The 25,891-nt window shown below is 33.9% G+C and overlaps 1 protein-coding gene across 4 annotated transcripts in view; it reads right to left on the bottom strand.

Moving 5' to 3' along the window:
- The window catches only part of LOC124360562 (protein capicua homolog), a 60,977-nt gene that overhangs the window by 23,998 nt on the left and 11,088 nt on the right, over positions 1-25,891 (bottom strand). For 2 of the 4 annotated variants that reach the window (XM_046814284.1, XM_046814283.1), the window contains exons 6-16: positions 24,001-24,125; positions 23,587-23,797; positions 22,685-22,922; positions 21,882-22,037; positions 18,394-18,610; positions 16,813-17,075; positions 8,692-8,877; positions 7,764-7,970; positions 6,172-6,237; positions 5,858-6,048; positions 442-613 (exon numbers count right to left, since the gene is read on the bottom strand). In XM_046814284.1, coding sequence (XP_046670240.1) covers positions 442-613; positions 5,858-6,048; positions 6,172-6,237; positions 7,764-7,970; positions 8,692-8,877; positions 16,813-17,075; positions 18,394-18,610; positions 21,882-22,037; positions 22,685-22,922; positions 23,587-23,797; positions 24,001-24,125 — 2,032 coding nt within the window. The remainder of the gene's footprint in view (positions 1-441; positions 614-5,857; positions 6,049-6,171; positions 6,238-7,763; positions 7,971-8,691; positions 8,878-16,812; positions 17,076-18,393; positions 18,611-21,881; positions 22,038-22,684; positions 22,923-23,586; positions 23,798-24,000; positions 24,126-25,891) is intronic. The other 2 variants (XM_046814286.1, XM_046814285.1) reach the window with 1 other exon arrangement.

Here is a 25,891-nt window from a genome sequence, read left to right on the forward strand (position 1 = left end):
TTCAACAATTCAACTTGAAACTGTTTAGTATTTTGCTGTGTGTTTATATGTAGCATAATCATGGACAAAGACAATCCCATAATCAAACACCCAGGCTTACTATTTTGGATGTCATTTTGAGCTTGTTTTCAATAAATCTTGGAGCTTTATTATAATGGCTCTTTATTTGACATCATTTTCTCTCTTATAAATGTTTGCCAAAAGATTAATAATACCACAAATATTAAAGCTCTATTATAAAGCTCTTTATTAGAGAATGAAATAGTTCATTGACCTTATTATAATAGGCAAACCATATTTAATCACAACTTATTTTCAGAATAGCTCTCATAACAAACTAACACTTCTATTTGAAGTGAATAGGAATAGAGTACTTGAGTTGACAGACATGGTTAAATAGGTGTTATACTCCCTAAAAAACTTAGTAACAGTTTTATTTACCTTCGGTGATATGGGCATGGTTTTGAATGCACCTCCTGTTGGTTGAAATGCACAGACCCCTGCTGGATTGAGAGGAGAGTGATAAGGATAAGATGATAACACAGTGACTGATTCTCCACTGATGGGTGTATGTTGAAATGTGGCACCACTCTCTAGGCTTCCAGAAGGTAATCTGCAATAGAAAAACATAGGAGTGTTACGAAACACGTAAGTATCAGGGAGGGTGGTAAGTATAAGACAATAACACAGTGACTGATTCTTCCACTGATGGGTGTATGTTGAAATGTGGCACCACTCTCTAGGCTTCCAGAAGGTAATCTGCAATAGAAAAACATAGGAGTGTTACGAAACACGTAAGTATCAGGGAGGGTGGTAAGTATAAGACAATAACACAGTGACTGATTCTTCACTGATGGGTGTATGTTGAAATGTGGCACCACTCTCTAGGCTTCCAGAAGGTAATCTGCAATAGAAAAACATAGGAGTGTTACGAAACACGTAAGTATCAGGGAGGGTGATGGTAAGTATATAGACAATAACACAGTGACTGATTCTCCACTGATGGGTGTATGTTGAAATGTGGGCACCACTCTCTAGGCTTCCAGAAGGTAATCTGCAATAGAAAAACATAGGAGTGTTACGAAACACGTAAGTATCAGGGAGGGTGGGTAAGTATATAAGACAATAACACAGTGACTGATTCTCCACTGATGGGTGTATGTTGAAATGTGGCACCCACTCTCTAGGCTTCCAGAAGGTAATCTGCAATAGAAAAACAAAGGAGTGTTACGAAACACGTAAGTATCAGGGAGGGTGGTAAGTATAAGACAATAACACAGTGACTGATTCTCCACTGATGGGTGTATGTTGAAATGTGGCCACCACTCTCTAGGCTTCCAGAAGGTAATCTGCAATAGAAAAACATAGGAGTGTTACGAAACACGTAAGTATCAGGGAGGGTGGTAAGTATAAGACAATAACACAGTGACTGATTCTTCACTGATGGGTGTAATGTTGAAATGTGGCACCACTCTCTAGGCTTCCAGAAGGTAATCTGCAATAGAAAAACATAGGAGTGTTACGAAACACGTAAGTATCAGGGAGGGTGGTAAGTATAAGACAATAAACACAGTGACTGATTCTTCACTGATGGGTGTATGTTGAAATGTGGCACCACTCTCTAGGCTTCCAGAAGGTAATCTGCAATAGAAAAACATAGGAGTTGTTACGAAACACGTAAGTATCAGGGGAGGGTGGTAAGTATAAGACAATAACACAGTGACTGATTCTTCACTGATGGGTGTATGTTGAAATGTGGCACCACTCTCTAGGCTTCCAGAAGGTAATCTGCAATAGAAAAAACATAGGAGTGTTACGAAACACGTAAGTATCAGGGAGGTGGTAAGTATAAGACAATAACACAGTGACTGATTCTTCACTGATGGGTGTATGTTGAAATGTGGCACCACTCTCTAGGCTTCCAGAAGGTAATCTGCAATAGAAAAACATAGGAGTGTTACGAAACACGTAAGTATCAGGGAGGGTGGTAAGTATAAGACAATAACACAGTGACTGATTCTTCACTGATGGGTGTATGTTGAAATGTGGCACCACTCTCTATCCAGAAGGTAATCTGCAATGTAAAAAACATAAGTGTTACGAAACACGTAAGTATCAGGGAGGGTGGTAAGTATAAGACAAATACACAGTGATGATTCTTCACTGATGGGTGTATGTTGAAAGGTGGCACCACTCTCTAGGCTTCCAGAAGGTATCTGCAATAGAAAAACATAGGAGTGTTACGAAACACGTAAGTATCAGGGAGGGTGGTAAGTATAAGACAATAACACAGTGACTGATTCTTCACTGATGGGTGTATGTTGAAATGTGGCACCACTCTCTAGGCTTCCAGAAGGTAATCTGCAGATAGAAAAAACATAGGAGTGTTACGAAACACGTAAGTATCAGGGAGGGTGGTAAGTATAAGACAATAACACAGTGACTGATTCTTCAATGATGGGTGTATGTTGAAATGTGGCACCACTCTCTAGGCTTCCAGAAGGTAATCTGCAATAGAAAAACATAGGAGTGTTACGAAACACGTAAGTATCAGGGAGGGTGGTAAGTATAAGACAATAACACAGTGACTGATTCTTCACTGATGGGTGTATGTTGAAATGTGCACCACTCTCTAGGCTTCCAGAAGGTAATCTGCAATGTAAAAACATAGGAGTGTTACGAAACACGTAAGTATCAGGGAGGGGGTAAGTATAAGACAATAACACAGTGACTGATTCTTCACTGATGGTTGTATGTTGAAATGTGGCACCACTCTCTAGGCTTCCAGAAGGTAATCTGCAATAGAAAAAACAAAGGAGTGTTACGAAACACGTAAGTATCAGGGAGGGTGGTAAGTATATAAGACAATAACACAGTGACTGATTCTTCACTGATGGGTGTATGTTGAAATGTGGCACCACTCTCTAGGCTTCCAGAAGGTAATCTGCAATAGAAAAACATAGGAGTGTTACGAAACACGTAAGTATCAGGGAGGGTGGTAAGTATAAGACAATAACACAGTGACTGATTCTTCACTGATGGGTGTATGTTGAAATGTGGCACCACTCTCTAGGCTTCCAGAAGGTAATCTGCAATGGAAAAACATAGGAGTGTTACGAAACACGTAAGTAGCAGGGAGAGTGATAAGTACAATAACAATAAGTGATTCTCCACTGATTGGTGTACATGGTGACAATTAAGTCTGGAACCTCTTTTTTAATTTTTGAACCACAATAGAAAGAAATACTTAAGTTCACACATGCTTACTGGTGATAGTAACGCACACATCTGCCCAATTACCGACTGGATAATCCCTTTGGGGGACGGTCCACAAGGAGTCAGACAAAATTCTTAAATAGCAGCATAGGTCAAGTTTGGAATCAAATTAAAGTTCTTACTTAGCAGAGTACAATGCCGCAAACCGGACTTCAAAAGGTGGATTCATTCAGTAGTTATAGCTATTTGAATTTTAAAACAATTGAACAATGTAAATTATTAAGTATTACAAGTAAACACCAATTTTTAAGTACCTGTGATCAAAGTCAAGTGTTCAAAATGTTCTCCTCCCATCGTCTGGCAATGTCCTAGGCAGTTGTAAAAGCCATCCACTGCATTTTGAAGGTAGTCACGAGGAATATCTTGAGCTTCTTGGACTATGAGATTTCTTATGTGCGCCAAATCTCGAGGCTTAGTACGATAAACTTTATCTTTGAGGTATCTCCAAAGAAAAAAATCCAGCGGAGATAAATCAGGGGAACGAGCAGGCCACTCTACTGCACCACGTCTTCCAATCCATCTGTGAGGGAATATTGTATCCAAGTATTCTCTAACAAGGAGAGCAAAGTGTGGTGGCGCGCCATCTTGTTGGAAATAAATTCTTTGAAATTGTCGACCAAGAGCAGCTTGTAGTGCAGGAATTATCTCATTTTGGAGCATTGCTAGATATGAGTCACCATTTAAATTACCATTGATAAATAATGGGCCCACAATTTGATTTCCTATAATACCTGCCCAAACATTAAGTTTCTGTGGATGCTGTGTATGACTCTCTTCTTTCCAGTGCGGATTGCTGTTGTCCAAATACCGACAATTATGTCTATTGACACTGCCATTCAACATAAATGTTGCCTCATCAGAAAATAAAATATCGTTCAAAAGGATTTGTTTTCGGTCAATTCCATCATTACTTCACAAAATTCGAGTCGCCGATCGAAGTCGTCTTCGTTCAGTTCCTGAATCAGATGTACTAGGTACGCCTTGAAAGCTGCCTTTTTTTAACACTTTTGTGACTGATTCACGAGACATTTCATGAGTTTCTGCAGCAGATCTAACTGATTCATTTGGATTCTCGACAAAAGACTGAAGAACATCTAATGATGCGGCTTCACCTGTCACTGTTGTTGGTCTTCCAGTTCTGACACGATCGTTAACGCTACCAGTCTCTACAAAACGGGCCACTGTCTTTATTACTGTGGACTTAGAGATAGGATATCTCTCTGGAAAAGTATCATTGAATAAATTTTTAACTGCTTCATATGATCTTTCATTATCTCCCCACCCACGCATCATTACAAGAGTTATCCTTTCACGCTCACTAAGTGACATAACCATAAATAAACAAATTAATAACCAATTTTAAAACTTGTTAATGTTATAGCATCTAATCCTATACCACCTAGAGCAAAAAAAAATCAGAATTTAGGTGCTATAAGATTAGGTACTGTGCGACGATCCATGGTTCATTTAGGTGTAACTGCAAGTTTCAGTGCCACAGCACCTCTTGCTCTGTATTGGTTCCAATCAAGCCTTAGTGGGGCCAAGCGGTTGGAGGATAAAACCACGCAAGGAGAGTCCATCCTTACCCCTCATCCACTCCCGACGATCCGCCATTACTGTCCTCTCCAGCAGGGCGAGGCGACATGAGATGTACAATCTACGACACCTCGCTCGCACAAGGAAAGGACGAGTCCGTGCGTAAGACTTGTGGCGGTTGTTAATTACAACTAATGATGGCGCCAAAAATTAAGTACTTTAAATTTGAATGATTTTTTAGGTCAAACTAAAAATCATGCACATAATTAAATAATTTCACTGATTTGTTCATCTATTTTCATTGTAGTTTTACATTTTTATAGAAGTTTTTAATGGTTTCATCATTACTGGAATCGAAAAACTATACATGTCCAACTCGTATAATACCACACACTAAAAACCAGTAATATTATTGCATTCAAATCTTTATATAAAAAAAACAAAGCCTGCAATCACTCATCACTAATTATCTAACTTCTCTATATGATACAAAGTTAAAATTTGACACACGTAAGCCTCATAACTTAAATAAAAAAACAAACATTTTTATTAAAATGTAACATCCATAGAGGATTGCACTACTAGAAGAACTATATTTTTGTTTTTGAACTTCCCGATGTTCTATAATAATGAAATCTGACACACTAGAGTCTTGTCCTTCTAACATACAAAACTAGTTGTTTCATGTCAAACTGTTAAATAAATGGTATACTGAATACAAATACTATATAAATATAAGTTTGTATAATATGATATAAGTTTGTGAACTAAATACGATATTCTATAAAAATAAATACTATCATTGTTTTACACACCTTAACTTCCAGAGTAAATGTGTTTTCTATGTAGAAGTAATAAACTATAAACATATCACTATCCTGCTTCACATATGTGCAATCTATAAACTTCGAGACCTAATTTATCTATACGTCTGCTGTAGCTAGAAATATTCATATTCCCCCTTGCACAATTCGATATATATTCTACATGTGTTTCTTTTAGTACTAGTACACTAGGTCTAATCACTCACATGATCCAATCTTACCTTGCTTTGATGGGTTTTGGGCGGCAAGTGACTTCTCCTGTTGCTTTAACTCCTGATACAGGACTAAATCTCTGCTGAGGAAATGCTTTGTTCTCAATGAGTGGCTCCGTCTCACTTTGAGATTCAGAATCAGAATCAGTCACCTTTTCTTTACATTTGAGATCAATCTCTGTTTCCTCACAGCAAATTACCTGCACACAAACATTTCATTGCCCAATAAAACATTTAAACTGAAATTTAAATTTCAACAGGATTCAAAAAATTAATTAAAAAGAGGAAGATTGAAATCTGATGAAAATTAAAATGATATTTACCATTTTATCATCATCAGAGAATTCCTCTTCATAAACAGCAACTTTAACTCCATCATGAAGTTTTGCCTAAAATAAACTGTTAGTGTTAGTAAGATAGAAGAATTTGTTTACTATCCAATATAAGAAAGTTCACAATTAACTACAAATTCAGAACGGATTGTTTATTTACTGACTATTGTTAAAATGAGAATTCAAATAATTTGATTGGGTTTGATTGAAATACAAGAACTCTTGATAAGACATATTGATTCACATTTAAAGGAAAATAAAACAACCTTTGAAATGGACACTTATAATCTTAATTTGATATACCATGTGTTCTGGAATCACAAATTTCTTTTTAAGCTATTTTTGACAGTATCCACAATCAATAAAGTTAAATTAAAATTCCGAATTGTTCTAACATAGACAAGAGATTACATTTTGTGATTTGCCCTGGGTCTTTCACATGTGAACCATAAACAATATTAAAATCATGAAATTTATGAAAATGGGGAAATTGGGTTTTACTAAAACATTATATCAACATTGAGATCTACCTGAAAAACAGATTTCATGAAATAAAGGTTACAGTTTTATATATTACAGGTACACTTTCTTGGACTGAAAACCAGTGATTGTAGATAGGTATGTTCCAAGGACCTCGCAATTCTGAACATAAGACACTGACAAACAGAATTTCCTGCTTCACAAAACTTTGATCTGTTCTTCCTGCTGGGAGATTTTGAACCACCTGTCATTTACCTTCGACCTTGCTCAAAATTATTTCCATTTTTTTACATCCTAAAAGTCAGCAGCAAGCACTACAATGATGATGAAGACGTAAAAATGGCAATAAAATACTTAATTATTAGAAATGGTGACAAATTTCTCTGAAAAAAAATACTCATAAGCACGATTTAAAATAAACTTGTATGTTAACTATGTTAAAATATGAAGAAAATGTATAATTACTGTTTTAAAATGTGTAGTTTAGTATTAAAGAAAAATTAACTTCTTAAAAAGCATTCCTTCTAAATATCATATTTTTAAACACAATGATATTATTAATAGTAATCATTTTTATAACTGATGCAAGTTCTTTAATCAGAGTTGTTAAAGATTGTAATTTAGTAGTTATAATAATAGTTTGAAAGAAGCGTGATGATAGTATAACTGTCAAGAACAGTAATTCTATTTTAACCATTTAATACCTTTCATATTAAAAAAATTTGTTTAAAGCTAAAAACAACAAAAAAAATTTTTTAACTGATTTTAAAATTTTAATAATTGAACTCGAATTTGATGGAAAGGCTTTTCGTCTTTTTAACCAGACAAAGTAGATTTTCTGTGTATCTTACTATCCTATTTGCATATCCTGCTTAATATATTTTTGTGTCAACTGCTCTGCTTTCAATTAGTTTGATATATTTATTTATTTAACACACATATTTATTTGTGATAGTATTTTAATAATATTCTTGTATTCCAAATTAATTATAGATGGCAGAATTTATTTTTCAATGTACTTAAATTTAAATCTTGGGGTAAATATTTAAAATTGCTTCTCAAAGACGGGATGAGTGGACACAATAATAACACTTGGTTGTTACCTCAGTGGTGTCTTGTGGGATCTCTACTTCAGCTATGGGCTGTGGTGAGGTAGGGTGTCCGGGGGGTGACATTGCTGCCATCACTACACCTTCCACACCCTCATCCACAGACCCCAGTTTCCCCCGGCTAGATCCAGTCGATGACTTCCGCCTGTCTTTGCTGCACCACTTCCATTCTGGATGTGCTTTGAAATGAGCTTCTTTAACCTTACAAAAAATTGTACACATTAGGAATATTTTACAACATCTTGCATAGACAAGGTTTCAAAAAGTTCCCAAACACCTTGTAATTTTTATATAACAAAACTTGTGATAGTGAAACTTTGTATATCAAAGTAAAACAGTGTGTTCTTTGTTTGATGCAATCAACTAAAATTTCTTTCTTCATGACATGATCTTCTAGTAAAGTAACTTCTACTGATTACTTGAATGACAAGATACATGTAATTTTTTTCTAATTGACAAAATGTGAACAAAGATTTGAGATTTATCAACTAATAACAAAAAAGTCACATAAATGAGGCCTACCAAATACTTATTAGTAATAGATATTACCCACTAATTCAGTTTTTATGAGGATAAACATAAACATGGTATAAGAAATCAAAGATATGGTTCTTTAGAATTCAAAATCATTGAATATACATTATTTATGAAGAAAAACTCTGAGCTTCAGTTTTAATATTATTGTATATACAGGATTCGCACAAAGAAAATTTATTTTCACTTAGCTTAGCAAAATACGCTAAATATTTTTTAAAGGTAACAAATAAAGCAAAAATATGTTAGTAAATAAACAAGGTAGAAGTATACCCGATTACAAGACACAACTTTGTTTAATGTTTTATAAAAATTATTAATGATATCTTTATTCATTAGGACCACATTTAACAGATCACTACATTTGAATAAGTTTGTCTTCAAATACCTCAGATGCTAATTCGTGGTATTTCTGCTTCTCTTCAGGTCCTAAAGCATACCACCACTCTCCAAGGATTTTTGAAACTGTACGGTTATCCTGATTAGGATGTCGTTGGTGAACTAGAGCACGATGCCTTTTACTAAATATCATAAAAGCATTCATCGGTCTCCGAATACGATCTCGTTCTTTAGCCTGTAATAATACACAATAATTACAAGTTATAAATAAAGGAAATGGTAAACTTTCGTACAATTAATGATTTACAGGCATCTATCATTATTTAATATTTATTCAGCTCACAGTTGTTTTCATTTTTCCAGTTTCGTTTTTTAAATCATTATTATATGTGTTTATGTTTATTGTTTTTTGGTTACAGTTGTACTACACTGTACTTTCAACAAACAAAGGGACTGATTGATTAATAAGGAAGGGGGATTCACCTTTTTAACAGGAATAAATAACAACAGACATAACTACTAAAATATAAATTTACTATATGTGAAATTTTGTTAAATCTCTACCTAAAACAAAATAAAAATACCTGCGACAAGCAATCATGTTTTCAAACTGGCAGATAGTTTCTAGCAAATTTGGTAAGTTTTAAGATTGTATGAACTTGGTTGAAGGAAATCATAGAAGTATTACAAATTATAATAATTAGATAGCTGAGTGTCAAAAACTAGATGCTACATTAACTACACAGTAATATCCATGTTTTGAACCACAAAAAACGGCTGTGAAAATGTATATAATCTACAAGAGGGTTCTGATTTGCATAAATACAATTTGTAACAAGGTTTATAAAATTTAAGACATACATCCAGCAAAAATTTGAGCACTCATATAAGTTAAACTGAAAACTCTGTTTTATCAATTAAATAGTTAAGTCCAGAAGGAGATTAAAAAATGTCAAACACATTACCAAATCTTCCAGCATAATATGACACTTTCTGTACAGTGCTGGAATCTATGACAATCATAGAAAAGACTAACCAATATAATATCATAAAACACTTTATATTTTTGACTTTTTTAATGTTTAAAGAAGGTGCTACACATTATTTAATTTTCACTTCATTGTAATTGAAGTGCTTTCCACCAAGATGATGTTTCCGCTACTGAAAAATTGCATGGAGCAATTTCGGAACTATACGGGTGAATCTCACCAAATGTAGTAATTTAAGTCCTTGGCAATTTTTTCATAAATAAATATATTATTTTAGGTAAAAGTCTGTTATTTTATTTACCTAAACACCTTTCTTTAGCTCTTTAATAATTTAAAACAATAACTCATATGATTTACTTAATTATGCCTTCTTATTGGAAGAAAAATACAAATCGGTAACTGTCTTTGAGCTATCGTCTGCTAATTCACCTCAAAATATAAGTCATAAAACGTACGTTTAAAATAAAAACTATTAGTCAACAATACAGCTAAAGACAGTGGCTCAGAGAAACCAAAGTCCTACAAAAGAAATTTAGTTCATTAATAATATTCAGTTGCCTTTGGTCCTTGTCACCGGGGAAGTCTACGTCAACGACCACTAAGCTACGATCCCGCGAAAAGTTAGCAAGACTTGATTTGAGCGTTAAAAATTACGTCTTTGTATGTGAGGTGAATGTATATCGAGTTTACTTGCTGTTTTAGTGAAGATTGCATCGAATCCAGAAGCTTCAAACAATTAATATTCAGGTAAGAAACTATCAGTACCTTAATTCCTCAACAAGTCGGTAACGCTATTTTTTTTGTAAACTATACAGTTAAAACATTTCTGAAAGCTATCATATGCCGCCGTTATTAGTAAGGAACATACCCCTCAATCTCCTAACCTTTGTACTCAACATTAAAACACGGCAGTACTAGGTTATATCTGAATATTACAAAATCGGTGACGCACAAATCGGTGACGTTAACGATGAGGTATAGCCGTTATCGATTTTGTTGGAAATACACTTCTAAACTGTGTGACTTGCAATAACTGTTTGTTAAATAATTTTTATTTATATAATGTTTGAAAGTTATGATTAAAATTCATTTTAATGTTATTTTTACTTTTTCTAAATTAACGTGATTACTACGAATAGTATAAACAGCCTTTTAACAGTTTTCATATGCTCTGTAGCATGTTGATTTAGAACAAACAATTGGATTATAAATTAACAACAAATTTGTTAAATTACTATTTATTGGCATATTGTAATTATAGAAACTTTTTGATTTTCCTCAAAAATCTTAAATTAACCAAATCTCTAATACATTTATTTTTAATTTAAAACATACGTTTTTAAAAACTTTGCAACACTTTTCTCTGTTTTTGATTCTAGGTCGTGAAGAACCATGGTACGTTCCTCAAAGCTATCAGCAAAGGAAAAGTATGAGAGACAGAAAGCATTGACAAAGGAACGTCAGCGAAGGTATAGAGAACGAATGAGTGAAGAAAAGAAAGAAGAAAAGAGGAAGTATGACAGAGATCGTCTTGCTCGATTGAAAGCAGAAAATAAAATAAAGAAAATATCATACATGACTCCTAGAGAACAAAGAAAAATGCGAAAGTATTGGAAAGAAAGAAATCTTGTTAGAAGCCTGAAAAATAAATCACTGAAAGAAGTTACAGATACTCCCCCAGCTTCTCCTTTACAGGACGTGAGAGAGGAAATCTGAACAAAAAAGAAGAGGGCGCAAAAAAATCCGAAGAGACAAAGCAAAGGCCTATAAACTATAGCCAAGCAACAAGAGGAAGATTAAAGAATTAGAAAAAAAGTTAGGAAAGTATAAAAAGCGGTTGCACAGAGAGAAAAAAAAACATTAATTGACTCATCCCCATCTCCAAGAAAAGAAGTACGTAATATACTAAGAGGTGAAAAAGTTCTCCCCGCGAGTGAGGAAACAATTGTTCTTGGGCTATGCCCTGGAAAAACAGCTGAAGTCCCAAACAAAGGAAGTCGCACATTCAAAAATAAAAAATCAAATATTACACAAAGTGGTCGGTAACCAAATATTGAAAAAATACCGAGTACAAACACACTTCAGAGATATAGTGCCTTATACTGCAAACAAAGTGATCGAAAACAGCCCCAGTACCTCTTTTGAGTATACACAGCCAACTAAAACTTCCATCACTAAAGAATTGTCTGAAAAATTAATGAAATTTTTTTGAAGACGACCGTGTGAGCAAAATGTGCCCAGGGAAAAAGGAGTTTGTTAAAAAGGGTGGCATTAAAAAACAAAGAAGAATTCTATTGGACACTTTATCTAATCTTCACAAAAAATTTCAAAAGGAGACTCATGGAAATATTTCGAAGGCATCATTCTGTCGTTCCAGACCCTTTTGGGTTACATTTCCCAAAATGATTGACAGGGAAACATGTGCCTGCGTAAAACACGCAAATATGGATTTGCTAATAAAAGCATTAAAATTAACTAATGTTATAGCGCAGCGGTCTCCTGCTGAAGTAGTGAAATTTGTTGTGTGTTCAACTGATAGCAAAAAATGCATGTTAAATATGTGTTCACAGTGCAAAAGTAATGAAGTCAAGTTCTGCTATGAAGAAGACTTTTTGGTTAAATACCAGAAGTGGAAAATGGTAGAAGAGCAAAAAGTAATAAAAAATGAAAAGAAAATTGTTAGAAAACTGTCAAGGTGAAAGAAGTAGCTAAAGTATCTGTCTTAAAAACGTATTTAAAAAACGAGTTAGCTATCTTTAAAAAACATGTTTTTTACGCAAAACACCAAGCAGGTGCTCTAAAAAACAAAATTGAAAATCTTTCAGAGGGAGAGCTTCTCTTCAGATTAGATTTTTCTGAAAATTATGTAGCCAAGTACGAAAAAAGGAAGTACAATCCGTTCACTTCGGTGCTAGTAAAAGGCAGCTATCCTTAAATACTGGTGTGTGGTATGCTAAAGTAGGTGACACCACAAAAACATCATGTTTTTGCCTCTGCCTCCGATAACTTGGACCACCAAGCCCACGCCGTTTGGGGTCACATGAAACCTGTTTTTTTAAACGCATCCCAACAGTTCCCTGCAACTACCGCTGGTTCATATATTTACTGGACAGTCCATCTAGTCAGTATAGAAACAGGATAAACCTTTATTTACTGAAGACTCTTCTGCCAAAATACTTTACCCAAATGGAATCGTTCACCTGGAACTTCACTGAGGCCGGTCATGGTAAGGGCCAATGGATGGGGTGGGCGGTACTCTTAAAAGGGAATCTGATAAAAAAGGTGTTACGTGGATCTGACATAACTTGTGCCAAAGATTTTTGTGGATGCTCTAGTAGTTTTAACATTGATTTGTATGAAATCCCATCAGCAGTTATAGAAGACTTAAAGTTGGAAGTGAATAACCTCAGCATACCCCTTATAAAGGGATTATGCAGGTTCATCAGGTAACTTGTGGACTTTGTACTGGCATTATGTATTGTCGTACACTTTTCTTGTTTTAAGTGTTCAGCAGAACACATCCTGTATACACTACAAACTCTCTGAAGTCTTGCCAACTGATGATCAATTATTAATTACTCAAAATAAGATCGATTCAAAAAACAAAAAAACCCCTCAAAATATGTCAGTTGATGACGTATTTACATCTTCAGAAGACGAAGAGTATAGCAACCACTATGACCAACCTGAATTAAAGGAACAAAAGGATTTGACCCAAATGTATAAATGTAACACGAACAAAGGAAGATTTTGCAAATAAAGTTACTTCTGGAGTTCATGTTTTGGTTGAATACAAAATTGACAAAGGAAAGAAATCGAAGATTGAAACACAATTTATTGGTGTATGTGTCAGAACGACCTCTCTCAAGAAGATGTCACCGTGATGTTTTTGAAATTTTGCAACAAAGATAACCAATTATATTTTGCTAATGAAAAAGATGTTTGTTTCGGTTCATGGTGATCAAATTAAGGCCATATTACCAACCCCAACTGTAGTAATGAAAGGGAATCGGGTTTTTTACAAATTTAAAAAAGCAAATGTGGACTAACTAATTTTTTTAAATATTACTATTAAGTTTTTAAGTGTTTGTTTTCAATGAAGGATTTTAATATCACACAGGTTAATAATAGTAACACACTTTATTGTATGAGTTGTAACAAAATATCCTTCTAATTTGTTATTATACTACACTACATTCAAAAGAAACTTTTCTCAAGCAAAATTTGTCAAGATGTAAACAGCATTGGATATTTTATTATTTTCTGTAATACTAACTATGCAACATAGTTTTCTAAGATAATTGTGTTAGTTACTAAGATATAATTATTGCATTAACTTTTTTATATCAAGTGCTTTGAAATTTATAATATTCTGTTACCCATTTTTTCTCAAACTATGATATTAAATATTACACTAAGTAAGACGTTTTTTTCAAACAATTTATGTCCAGATATTGTTAACAGCATAGGACATTTTATTATTTGCTGTAGTACTAACTATGTAACATATCCTTTTAAGATAATCATATTAGTTATTAGTTTATAATTATTTCAATGGGGTTTTTGTATAGAGTGTTTTGAATTTATAACACTTTTGTAATCTAGTTTCCCTCAGAATATTCTTAAAAAACATCATCTTGACTATTGTCATTTGAGAGTATATGTTATAGATTATAAACATATAAAACTCACTGCGTGCTTTTTCTTACTCCTTATCATTAGAAATTCGTTCTGTCACTTTGATTATACAAATCGGTAACCTCGCGACAACTCGGTAACGGCTGCTACAAATCGGTGACGGCTGCTACAAATCGGATGACGCTCGTGAAATCGGCAATATTGAGGTTATTTTTATCTCTTATTTTTTTAATCCTATAAATTGTTTAGTGTTAAGAACTTATCCTTCCATATTTAACAAGCTAGTTAAAGTACTTAAAGAATTTCGGGTTTTATTTGCAAAGTTTGCAATGTAAATGACTAGATAGCTTACAGGTTCCACTTAAAAGGCATTAAAAATGGCAAAAATTATTACAAACTTTGTGACAGTAACTGCTTTCATAGTTTTAGGACTTCAAATCTTAAAACAATGATTAATTATTGGTAATAATTAATATTAATACAATTTTAATCGTGGATTTTTAAACGTTACCGATTTGTAAAAAATATGGTGTCTTGAACTTTGTAAAAATTGAAAAAAAAATAGAAATTATTCAAATTTAGCTCTGCTACTCACAAATAACTATTCCTTACAATACGTACTAACAGTTACACCAATAATAACAAACTTCTGATTTAATTATTTTTTATTTCTTTTACATAATCATTTTCTCCTATTTTGTGAGATTCACCCATACAGAGGCTTTTCAAAAGCAGTGTTAGGTCATGCACTATCATTGTACAGCAAGATTCCCTTTGTCTTCGTACAAAATTTTTTGTTCTGAACTGCTTGACATAATATTGATTTATGTTTAAGATTTTAAGTTACAATTTGAAAGTAAAATGCTTTTGTGCTAATCAGTCACAAAAGTGTAATTAACAGTCAGATTAGACTGACTCTGGCATACATTTTTTATATTTTACATTTTTATCATAAAAAATGTAAAAGGACAATAATTAAAAATGTAAATATAAAAACTGTAAACAGCTGATTCCAACACTGTGTACAGTGAAATATCAGACAGATTTGCCAAACATCCGAATAGTAAAATAAAAATCCCTTAAAGCAACCATACAAAAAATAGTGTTTTATGATTTATTTGATGAGACCCACAAGTAAAGAATCTACTTTCTTTCAATAAGTAAAACATGAGTTGCTGCATTTAAAAACATTGACTCAAACCTTATACCTTTTACTTGCTGTTCTTGAATAATTAGTCATGATATTTAGAAACTAAAAGAAATCGCATGCAGACTTAATGTAAAAAAACATACCATTATTAGTACTAATAAGAGACCTGTGTCAGCATTAAAATGTTATCAAACAGTTTTTTGAGCACAGCGAGCGCATCAATAATTAACTTAACCACATTGATTTGTTGGCCATGTTATTATGCACAACTTTTTCCATTTAATCTTTGCTGTATCTTATATAGTTTCCAAAATCCCTTCAGTGCACATACAATTGTGAACACCTGGTATACATATTCAACTATGTTAAAGTACCAGAAAAAAAAAAAAAAACAAAAACTATTCACCCTTTGTGATTGGGAGGCTTTAATGAGGCTAAAACTCATCTGTCACTCAGTTTGGATGGAATCTCAGGTGGATGCTCTCTCAGCTCGCCGGGCCATGAATAGTGGCCAGCTTCGTCACCAGTCTGCGCTTGCGTTATCATTTACGTCACTTTTACTCGGGTTTAAATGGTCCTATTTAACCTTTGGCTCCTTAAATGACTGACTTAAATTAAATTACAAAAACTTTATAAATTATATTAGTTTCAAGGTTGAAACTTTATCGATTGGTTATTTATTATTTGCTCTCAAACGGACTGAGTCAAATGTAATTTAAGTCAAAGGTTGATATATTTTAAAAGTATATTTATTTCCAAAATAAAATAATAATCTATCTGAAGTAGATTTCTAGTATCAACATAATATAAAGCTATTTCCATATTTTGAGCATTGTCTTCACCAAATGCACTTATGTTACTATTATATCCCACATTTAATACATTGATGGGATTCACTATAATAGCAACAAATAGAGAAAAATTAATTTAGTTACTTATTTGGCCACGAGTTAGCAGCACTTCCCAGCCACAACTGAACAAGGACTGAATTATATAACTGCACAATATAGTGGGCCACATGTATTGGTCTGATAAACTGGACAACAAAACAGTGGGCTGAGGGACAGAATGTGGTCATAAATCAATGACCTGAGGCAGAGATCAGCCACCATTGTGTCCAGGCGATATGAGAGGCCAATCATATAAATTTAATGCCAATCCTAGTGTTAATTTTTTCCGTATATAATTAAGGAATAAGACCAGTCTTGATTAAATTTACTATGTGTTATACATTTTTTTTGGAGGGAAAAATCCAATTTCCCTAACGTTCATTACTGAATTGAACAAGCAATTGATATAAAAGTTGTTTCTGAATAAAATAATACAGACCTCACATTTTCTGTACTATAGATAACTACTAAAACTATATTAAAAAGTATAAATTAATACTAACTTTAAGAGGGCTTTGTGGCTCTTTACTGTTGTGCAAAGCACTCAATGACTGTGTTCTCCTTTTACTCCCAGTGTCGCTTACAGTAGGAGCAGTTCCTTCTGGCTCAAACACATCATCATCCTCCTCTGGTGGGATATCTGCCACAGGTGGAGCACTCAGGGGTGGAGATAGGGGAGGGGGCGTCGTAGATGGTGAGCCATTCAACAGAGGTACCAGTGTTTCCCACGAATATGTCGTTTGTCCTGAGCAGTTATCATTTACAACTGGAAAAAAGCGAATTTATTATTCCAGAAACAACTTTATAGTAAAAGTGCTTTTAACTTTAATTTGGTCTGTTGAATTACTTTCGTAGTTATCTCTTAGTAATAAATTTGCACCAAAATGCATATAATTACCAATCTAGTTGTTTTAATTTTTTAATAATACAGTATAGAATGTTATTGTTTCTCATCAAGCATAAATATACTCGACTTCTACACAAACCAAGCATTACAAGTACAGCATGAATGAGGCTAAAAGGTGAAACAAAAACATAGACCAAAGAAGATTCAATATACACTGTTGTAAGTTTATATTTGATTAGTTCATGGAAAGGGGTAAAAATAAATAATCCTGCAGAGCAAAATCTTTGATAAATAATAAAAGGCTTGTTATCACTAGAGTTGAGCCAGGAGGTATGGAGGCGACCATAACTGGTTCTTCATTGAGATTCACAGAAAAAAGTGCATTGCACTCTCACATCAGGTTTAAGTATATTACACTTCAGATACTGTATGGTGAATGCTTGTTAACAATAAAATATACATCAAAATTTGTAAATAAATAATAACATCAATACAGTGAACAAAATTTTAAACTTGCAAAATTTCTATCAATATTTTGATAGTTACATTTTAATTCAATGTTAGTTTATAAATACAGATGCTTTTACACTAAACTGATATTGAACACAGAAAATTACAATAATAAATATGAGCTTAAGAAGCAATAAAAATAGGTGATTAAAGTGATAAATTTGGTATGCTGTAGATTTTAAAACATCAACTTTTTTGTAACCTGTTCAATAAACGTAAAAATGTTTAATTCTACTGATCCTCAACATTTCATTATATAATCATGGGAAGTATACTGTTATAGAGAAAATTGAGAACCCAGTATCCAATAACTGATGTGTTATGGACCTGGCCTGTTAAAATACTAATAAAAGCTCACAAAAAATCTTTAAAAAGCAATTTTTAAAGTTATATTATTTCATCTGTCTTTGTGTGGTTAGATACATTAAAGTCGAACAATTAGCTATGTATTGAAATTACATGAATAAATCATGTAATATAATTATTAAAACAAAGTTAAAGTCAGACACACTCAAAATATTGATAGATGTAGTGCTTTTCTATGTTACAGTTGGAAAAGAACAAGCAGAGAATGGGAAAAGTGATTACAGATCAGGAAAGAAAATAACACTTGAAAAGAAGAAATATTGTGATGAAAAAAAAAAGACGAATCATAAACAAACTAAATTGGTCAAATTATGTCCTAAAAAATATATACAAATGAGTAAATAAATGATCAAATACTTACTCGTGGTGTTTTCATGTTTCTCTGGCTGGTCGGCGGATTTAGTTTGAAAAGGTAAGACAGGAAGCAATTCTGTTGGATGCACAATAACCTGCTGGAACATGTTCTTGTCACACTGGGAGGTGGGCGGGCTAATGACCTGGTGACGAGGAGGAGAAGGAGAGTGCATTGAGTTTACTGGAGCTGTAGCTATGTGGAGTCCCACCCGAATCTTGCTTCCCTGTACACAATTCTTTGTTACCAATACACCAAACACACACAGAAAATTTAAGAAAACGATTTAGCAGTATTATGATATAAAATTTAACCAATCTTCAAAACTTTAGATAGATAGCTGACGACAAGAAAACGGCCATGTTTGCTTGTCTCAAGACTATTGTGTTTTTCAGAGCAGATATGGGAAGTCTGAAGGATCCTTTAGCAAGTGGAGAATTTACAAGACCAGGCCCAGGTGATGTTGGGTCAACACATTGGCAATCAGTGCCCACACATTCAGCAAGGTTTGTACATTGTTGCTGATGCTACCTCTGCTGCACCTAGTGCCTGTACATCTTATTCAGAAATCATTAGTTTCATAACTACCAGAAAAAGGCAAACTTTTCATAGAGTATTAAAAAAAAAACTTTTTTATGTTGTTGTAAATTAAGAACGTTTGACTAATAAAACACAACGAAACATAAAAAATCCAGGTAAGTAACTCATAAATTCAATGAAACTAACAATTTGGATTGATGAATCATCTACATAAAACTTTTACCAAATTTGCAAATACAGTAGAGTCCCGGTAATCCGAGGTGAATGGGACCTGATGTACCTCGAATTGTGAAGAACTCGAATTATATGGAACACTTTGAGAAAAATTGGGTTATAATTAGAACTGAAGGCAAACAAAAGAAATATGCTTTTATTACAAATACCAGCATTAAGAAATTACTTGCAGAGGTCCAAAGATGCAATGTTTACTTAAAAAAACTGTCTAAAGTTTTTTGTTTCACCACGCTGCAGCGTTTGCGGGCAGCCATGTCTCTCCACCGCCGAAGCAATAACGTGTCTGCCGCTGTCACCTCTGCTTGCTGCTCTACGTAGCGCAGGGCCGCAACCAGTGCCGCGTAGCCGTCGCTGTGAGTCATTGCCGGGTCTGTCTCCTGCACACTTTCTTCTTCCTCACTCCCGTCAGCTGTCATGTCTGTGACCATCTCAACTATGGTGTCGTCTGTTGTCTCTAACTGTTCGTCCCTACTCATCCACTCTCCAATATCAGTTTGATTTGTCCCATTGCAACCAGGAAGTCTGTTTATTAAATTTATTAACGGTAGATCGTCATCGTCATCATCATTATCAATTTTACACACTCCGATTTTCTTCCATGATTTCTGGATTGTTTCTGGTTTAATTTCGCTTCAGCGATCCAATACATCACATCCTTGATTGTGACTTTTTTCAGGAAATCTTTTATGGTTGCCTCTCCTTCAATTGTTTGAAACATTGATTGCAACAAACGGCGTCTGTACTTTTTTTTCAAAGTTTCAAGTACGCCTTGGTCCATAGGCTGAATGAGGCTGGTCACGTTCGGTGGCAAAAACATTGTGCGTATGCCATCGCATTGCAGTTCCCCTTCATCTGGGTGTGATCCTGCGTTATCAAGTGTTAAGATGGCTTTAGAGGGTAGGTTGCTTTTCTTCAAAAACTTTTTGGTTTCAGGAACAAATTCACTAAAAAACCAGTTTTTAAAAATTTGTTTGCCCATCCATGCGTTTTTTTGGTTTGTATAAGTTGCTGGAAGCGTTGAAATAGACATGTTTTTAAACGCACGAGGCTTAGCAGACTTGCCAATGACAGTTAGTTTTAATTTATGGCTTCCCGACGGGTTTGAAGCGGCTAGCACAGTCAGTCTCTCTTTGCTTTTTTTGTGACCCGGAGCAGCTTTTTCCTCCCATGAAGCTAGAGTTTTTGATGGCAAAGTTTTAAAATTCAAACCAGTTTCATCACAGTTGTAAATCTGATCAGGTGTTAAATTTTCACTTTTAATAAGATTTTTTAACTTTTCACAGAACTGAACAACTGCCTCGGAATCCGCCGAAAGTTTCTTTCCACAAATTTCTAACTGCCTCATGCCATAACGTTTTTTCCAACGGTCAAGCCATCCTACACTTCCCGTAAAATCTTCCTCACCTTCATTGATTTCATTTCGAAAGTACAATGCCTTTTCCTGTAAAATAGGTCCGGAAATAGGACAACCTTTGTTTCTTTGTTGACAAAACCATAAAAATAGGGTCTCGCTAGTTTTTTCATACTCTGCTTTATTCATAGACTTCCGCTCATTAGTACACTTTTCCGAGCACTTTTCTGATGCAAACTTTTCAATTTTATCGCGATTCCTTCGCCAGTCACCAACTGTCACTTCACCAACTCCGTACTCGGCAGCTAATTTTTTTAACGTTTCACCTTTATCAAGTCTTTTAAGAGCTTCTAGTTTTGTTTTTATCGGTACAAACTTTCTTTTACTTTTTGAACTCATAGTTTACTGTACAATGAACACATAAACACTTCAGAAAATACTTTTTTACTAAAACTTAATATTTAGACAACAAGTACTGTACGTTGTAAATAACAGACGGGTAAGCGCACTGCGATCGTAATCTAGAACAACCGTACCGCAGTCGAACGTGATGAGCAACGGACTGATTTATTTTTAGACAATACGGGGCGCGATGTTCCATGGCCTTGACAATAGGGTGAGGTTGGGGCGTTGCAAATGAAGTGGCACTGATGAGTCAGGCTGCCGGCTTCTCCAAGTAGCCTAGCACTCAGTTTACAGACATGCGCTCGAGTGTGTTGTACAAATATGTCAATATCACATTTTATTTTTTTACATGTGTTGGCTCGGATTTAACGGAACCTCAGACTATCGAGACTCGAACTATCGGGACTCTACTGTAGTGTGGTATTTTTATTTTACATTATGATCATTACAGTAAATTATTTTAGGTCGGTTTTGTATGAAAAATCAGATTATTGCAATTGTTCTTATGGACAATCTCTAAACAAATTCACCAAACATAACGATTTTCTCCACTTAAATCTCAAATTGAATAATACATTTAAAACATGTAATTTAGGATGGCTATTTTAAAACCCTGATTTCTTTCAAGCAAAAGTCTCCATTTTGGACCAAACTAATTGGTTTTACTATGAAGTTCAGACAGAGGCTATTATAAGCTAGTAGGCCAATAGGTTAACAATCATGTCACACTGCTGTAGTAAAAACCACTTCTGTTGCATGTAATTTAAAATAGACTGTTTTTTCAGAAGTTCTTATTAATTGTAGTAAATAAAAGCTTTAATTTCAACTCTTGGGATACCAAGCAGATCAATATCTGATAATACAAGTGTCGTAAAAAAACACTACTGTGCCCTTTGGCAGCAAACGTGTTAAAGAATCAATCTGTATTAAACAAATTGTGCTAACTAAAAAAAACTTTGGAACCCACCTGCTGGAGAACAGATGGTGGTGTACTTTTTTCAATATAAACTTGTTGATGGGACATCTCTTTCTTAATTACTGTTTCCTGAGTCATAGGGACGTGATGATGGTTGGACTCTTCAGACATCTGCGTTGTTTTCATCAACCGTTCACTGCTGTGTATCTGCACAATCAAAAGATCAATTAGTCTGAATAAACTGGTAGAATTATTGACTCACTAAATGGTTAATGTTTGGAAGAAACAATATTCTTAATTTTTTACAAAAAACCAATTAATTGCATGCAAGACTTGTTTTATTACAATAAACATAGATCTTAGCTGACAATTACAGAATATGTAGTGTGAATAAAGTTCAACTTGTTAGTACTCGTACTTCTAAACCTGAAAATCACAGAGTTCCTACAATTTCAATTGAACAATTCAATTTTGGGGAAAAAATACGACATGTGGTGAGCCTTTCTCCTACCTTTTACTTAATTAAGATAACAAAATGTTAAGCTACTCCTCTTTCCTCCTTTTTATTCAATCAATCCCTTTGAAACAAAAAGATGAAATTTTGTGATAAGAGTAATTTCTTTTGGTGAATTGTTGTTAAAGATATGCTTAAAAAGAATTTGCTCCCAACAATCATCAAATCCTTCACTGGCTAGGTTTTATTTGATATTTTTCTGAACAATTTAGTGTTTCCAGTTAATATTGGGTATAAAATAGATTACCTATCACTCAAATTTTGCCAAGCAACCATAATTTATTAACATACTTCAGGAAGTCCCTTAACACGGACCAGACTGACACCCACAATTACTTACATCAGTACTGGTGAGAGCCTGCTGCAGTATATTATGATTAGGCAAGGAAGTGACGACGACACTGTGAGGAACTGGTGGGGGAGGTGGTGGGGGACTGTCTACTCTCCACGCAACGTTGTGAGGGTGAGGCTGAAGTCCAGCAGGACTGGGAGAGATACGGATGACACTGGTAGCCATGCCCTGACTTGTAGGTGAGGTCTGCTGCAACATGATCGCTCCTGGCCTCACTATGTCTGGCCTGTAATAATATTGTTGATTTAGTTTCTGCGGACCGATATGATGAACATATTTTGTTGTGTTATTTACAACATAATTATGTGATTCAGAATGAATGGGTAATTTTGGAATGCCTATCTTAGTTTAATCCTTTGGTTAGGCAGTCCGTTAATTTTAACCCTGATTGATGTCTCGCAGAGTTCAGGCAAATGACAGTTAGTTGTTACCACAACTCAGCATGCCACATATAATGACCAGCTGTGTTTGGAGTATCTAATTGGTGAGTGCATAACCATGTACTTCACTCTGACTCAGATTTAAATAGCAGTATTTGAGTTCCAACCTTTTCAAACATGACCCCTATTCCTCTCCCTCAAAAGTGCCATATTGTGGTATTTTTGGATGTTAAAAATTATTTTTCCAAATTTTTTGGGAGTGAAATATGAGGGGTTTTTTTTAAGGAAGAAAGTAGTTTCTTGGTAGAGCCGCTATACATTGTGGACGAGTGGTCTGCCTCACCCGTATGGATATATAATTGATTTAACTAAATATTTTTTTCAAAACATTGATTCTTGTGTAAAATATTCTGATTGTGACAAATTCTTATCCCCATTCCATTAAATTATTTAATGGAGATAGGTAATATTCAATAATTTAAAGTCGATTTAACAGAAAAGTAGGATCACCTGATGACATGTTGCTGAAAGGAGCTGACCATGAAGTGAGGCTGAACAGGAGAAGGTCGGGGCTGGCGGGGCCGACTGTTGTTGATGGGTAGGAAGACATTGTGGCGTGGTCCGACGGTGACAGGGGATTGCATGGTACACGGTGACACGGCCGAGCCACCTGTGGGTGAAGAGAATGCTGGTGTTGCTGAACGCGAACTGCCCAGTGATACTGTAACAATATTGTTCATCTTTTACTTCATCAGAACTACAAATATTTATGAGAATTCAAAGAGGTTTTTGTTAAATGTACGAAACACGCTTTATGTAAATGTATAAATGGTATTGAAAAATAGCTTATTTCAACATTGATAATAATTCAATAAATAGATCAAATAGAAAAATTAATATTAGTAAAAAATATCTATGTACTACCTAGCATGTTAGCTGCTTCTGTTTCTTCAGGATCAAAACGGCCAGCTATTCTACGATCTCCATAGTTTGGAGAAGTGTCAGAGTCACGAGATGTTTCTTCACCATCCAGTACACTGCCTTTTCCTCTGCAAAATACAACAAGTACTGTAATAAGAGTTAAACCTGCATAAAAATTACTAAAATTGAGACTGATTATCATTTAATTTATTTGAATATACATTTGATTCAAACTTCATTTAGATATATATAAAATACATTTCACATGGCTACTTAATAAAGATACTGTATTCACCACTCAATGTCAATCTTAGATATGTGTGGTTATTAATGACAATTTTAATTTCTTGTTTATTTACATAATAACATTATATTTTGTGTTAATAGTTAATCTTTTTCAACTAGAGGCGTTTGCATTGAGTCAGTTGAAATTGACAACGATCAAACAGAAACATCTAGTTGTCTTTCATTACTGTGAAATCAATGTTAAGCTGATTATGCCAAACCTTTGCCAATAAACTAAAGTTTATATGACCAATAAAAACATATACAACCACCCAAAACTTGAAAGACACCCATAAATTTAAATTTCAAAAGCACTTGCTAATAAATAAAAATTAAGAATAGACATAAAAAGATTTTTGCTACCCATCATCAGGTATTTTTTTAACTTAATAAATAATTAATTTGTATTAGTCCTAGTGCTGTAAAACAATAATAATAACTCAAATTAAAAATTTAATCATACTAAATGTTACCAATCTAAGGTACATAAAACACACTTTTATGTACCTCCAGAAAAGATTTAAAGTATGACTGACACACCAATACAACAAATGAAATAAGGAATTCATTAAACAATATCAAAATTAAAGTACTGATTATTTATCAACACTTCTAGACTATACAGGGTGATTCATGAAGTTCTCCCCCCACTTCTACAGCACATTGTACTAGTAAAAATAATGAAAAAATGTTATATAAACATAGGTCCGAAAACGCTTCGTTAGCGAGTTACAGCTAGCGAAAGATTTCGCCTGAATTCCTGGGTAAAAAGTAAAATAAAGCCATACTGAACTTTTGGAAAGGTTAATTAAGTAAGAAATATCGTGGATTCTTATGTATTTTTACCTGATAAAGCTAATAAAATAGGTTTCAGAACTGTACCTGTAGTAGTTTTTGAGGGATTCAGGGTTAAATGCAAAAAATTGGGGCACGAAACAATGTTTTTTTAAGTTTGATGTACAATAACTTTGTTAAATTGCTAATAAATACATAAAATCAACAAACATTAATTGTAGAGAATTTAATTCTGAGAAAATTGATATAATCAAAGCCTAAAATAAAACAGAAATAAGTACCAAAAAATCAATTTTATTCAGTATAATACATTACTAGCTGTAAAGAAATACCGTACGGTATTTAGTTAAAATAAAACAAAAACAATAATGTTTGTTCCTTAATGATGAGATAAATTGAGAAAACAAGATTAACTGTTAAATAAATTTGTTTGTAAATAAATATATCATGTTTTATTACGTTGTATTTTTTTTTTAAATAAAAATTTACATCAAATGTTCGAAAATAAATGAAGCAAAACATTTTCCCATTATTGTTTACTAATCATCGAAATGCAGTTTTTGTTTGTTTTATTAATTTCTAAGTTGGTAACGCACGAATAACAGCTGATCAACAATGGTATTCTGTACTGTTACGTTAGAACTGTGTATTAGTGGTGTTTTGCAAGCTACAGCAGGAGATCGGGTTCTGTGAATCGTGTTATTAAATGCAATTTTTTCTGTGAGTTATAATTCGATTGTTTATTCAGCGAAAAAATGCCTTACTTATTTACATCAGAGGAATACGCTGATATGGTTTTTATTTTGGGTTACTG

This window comes from Homalodisca vitripennis, chromosome 4 (assembly GCF_021130785.1).
Source record: "Homalodisca vitripennis isolate AUS2020 chromosome 4, UT_GWSS_2.1, whole genome shotgun sequence".
Lineage (NCBI taxonomy): Eukaryota > Metazoa > Arthropoda > Insecta > Hemiptera > Cicadellidae > Homalodisca > Homalodisca vitripennis.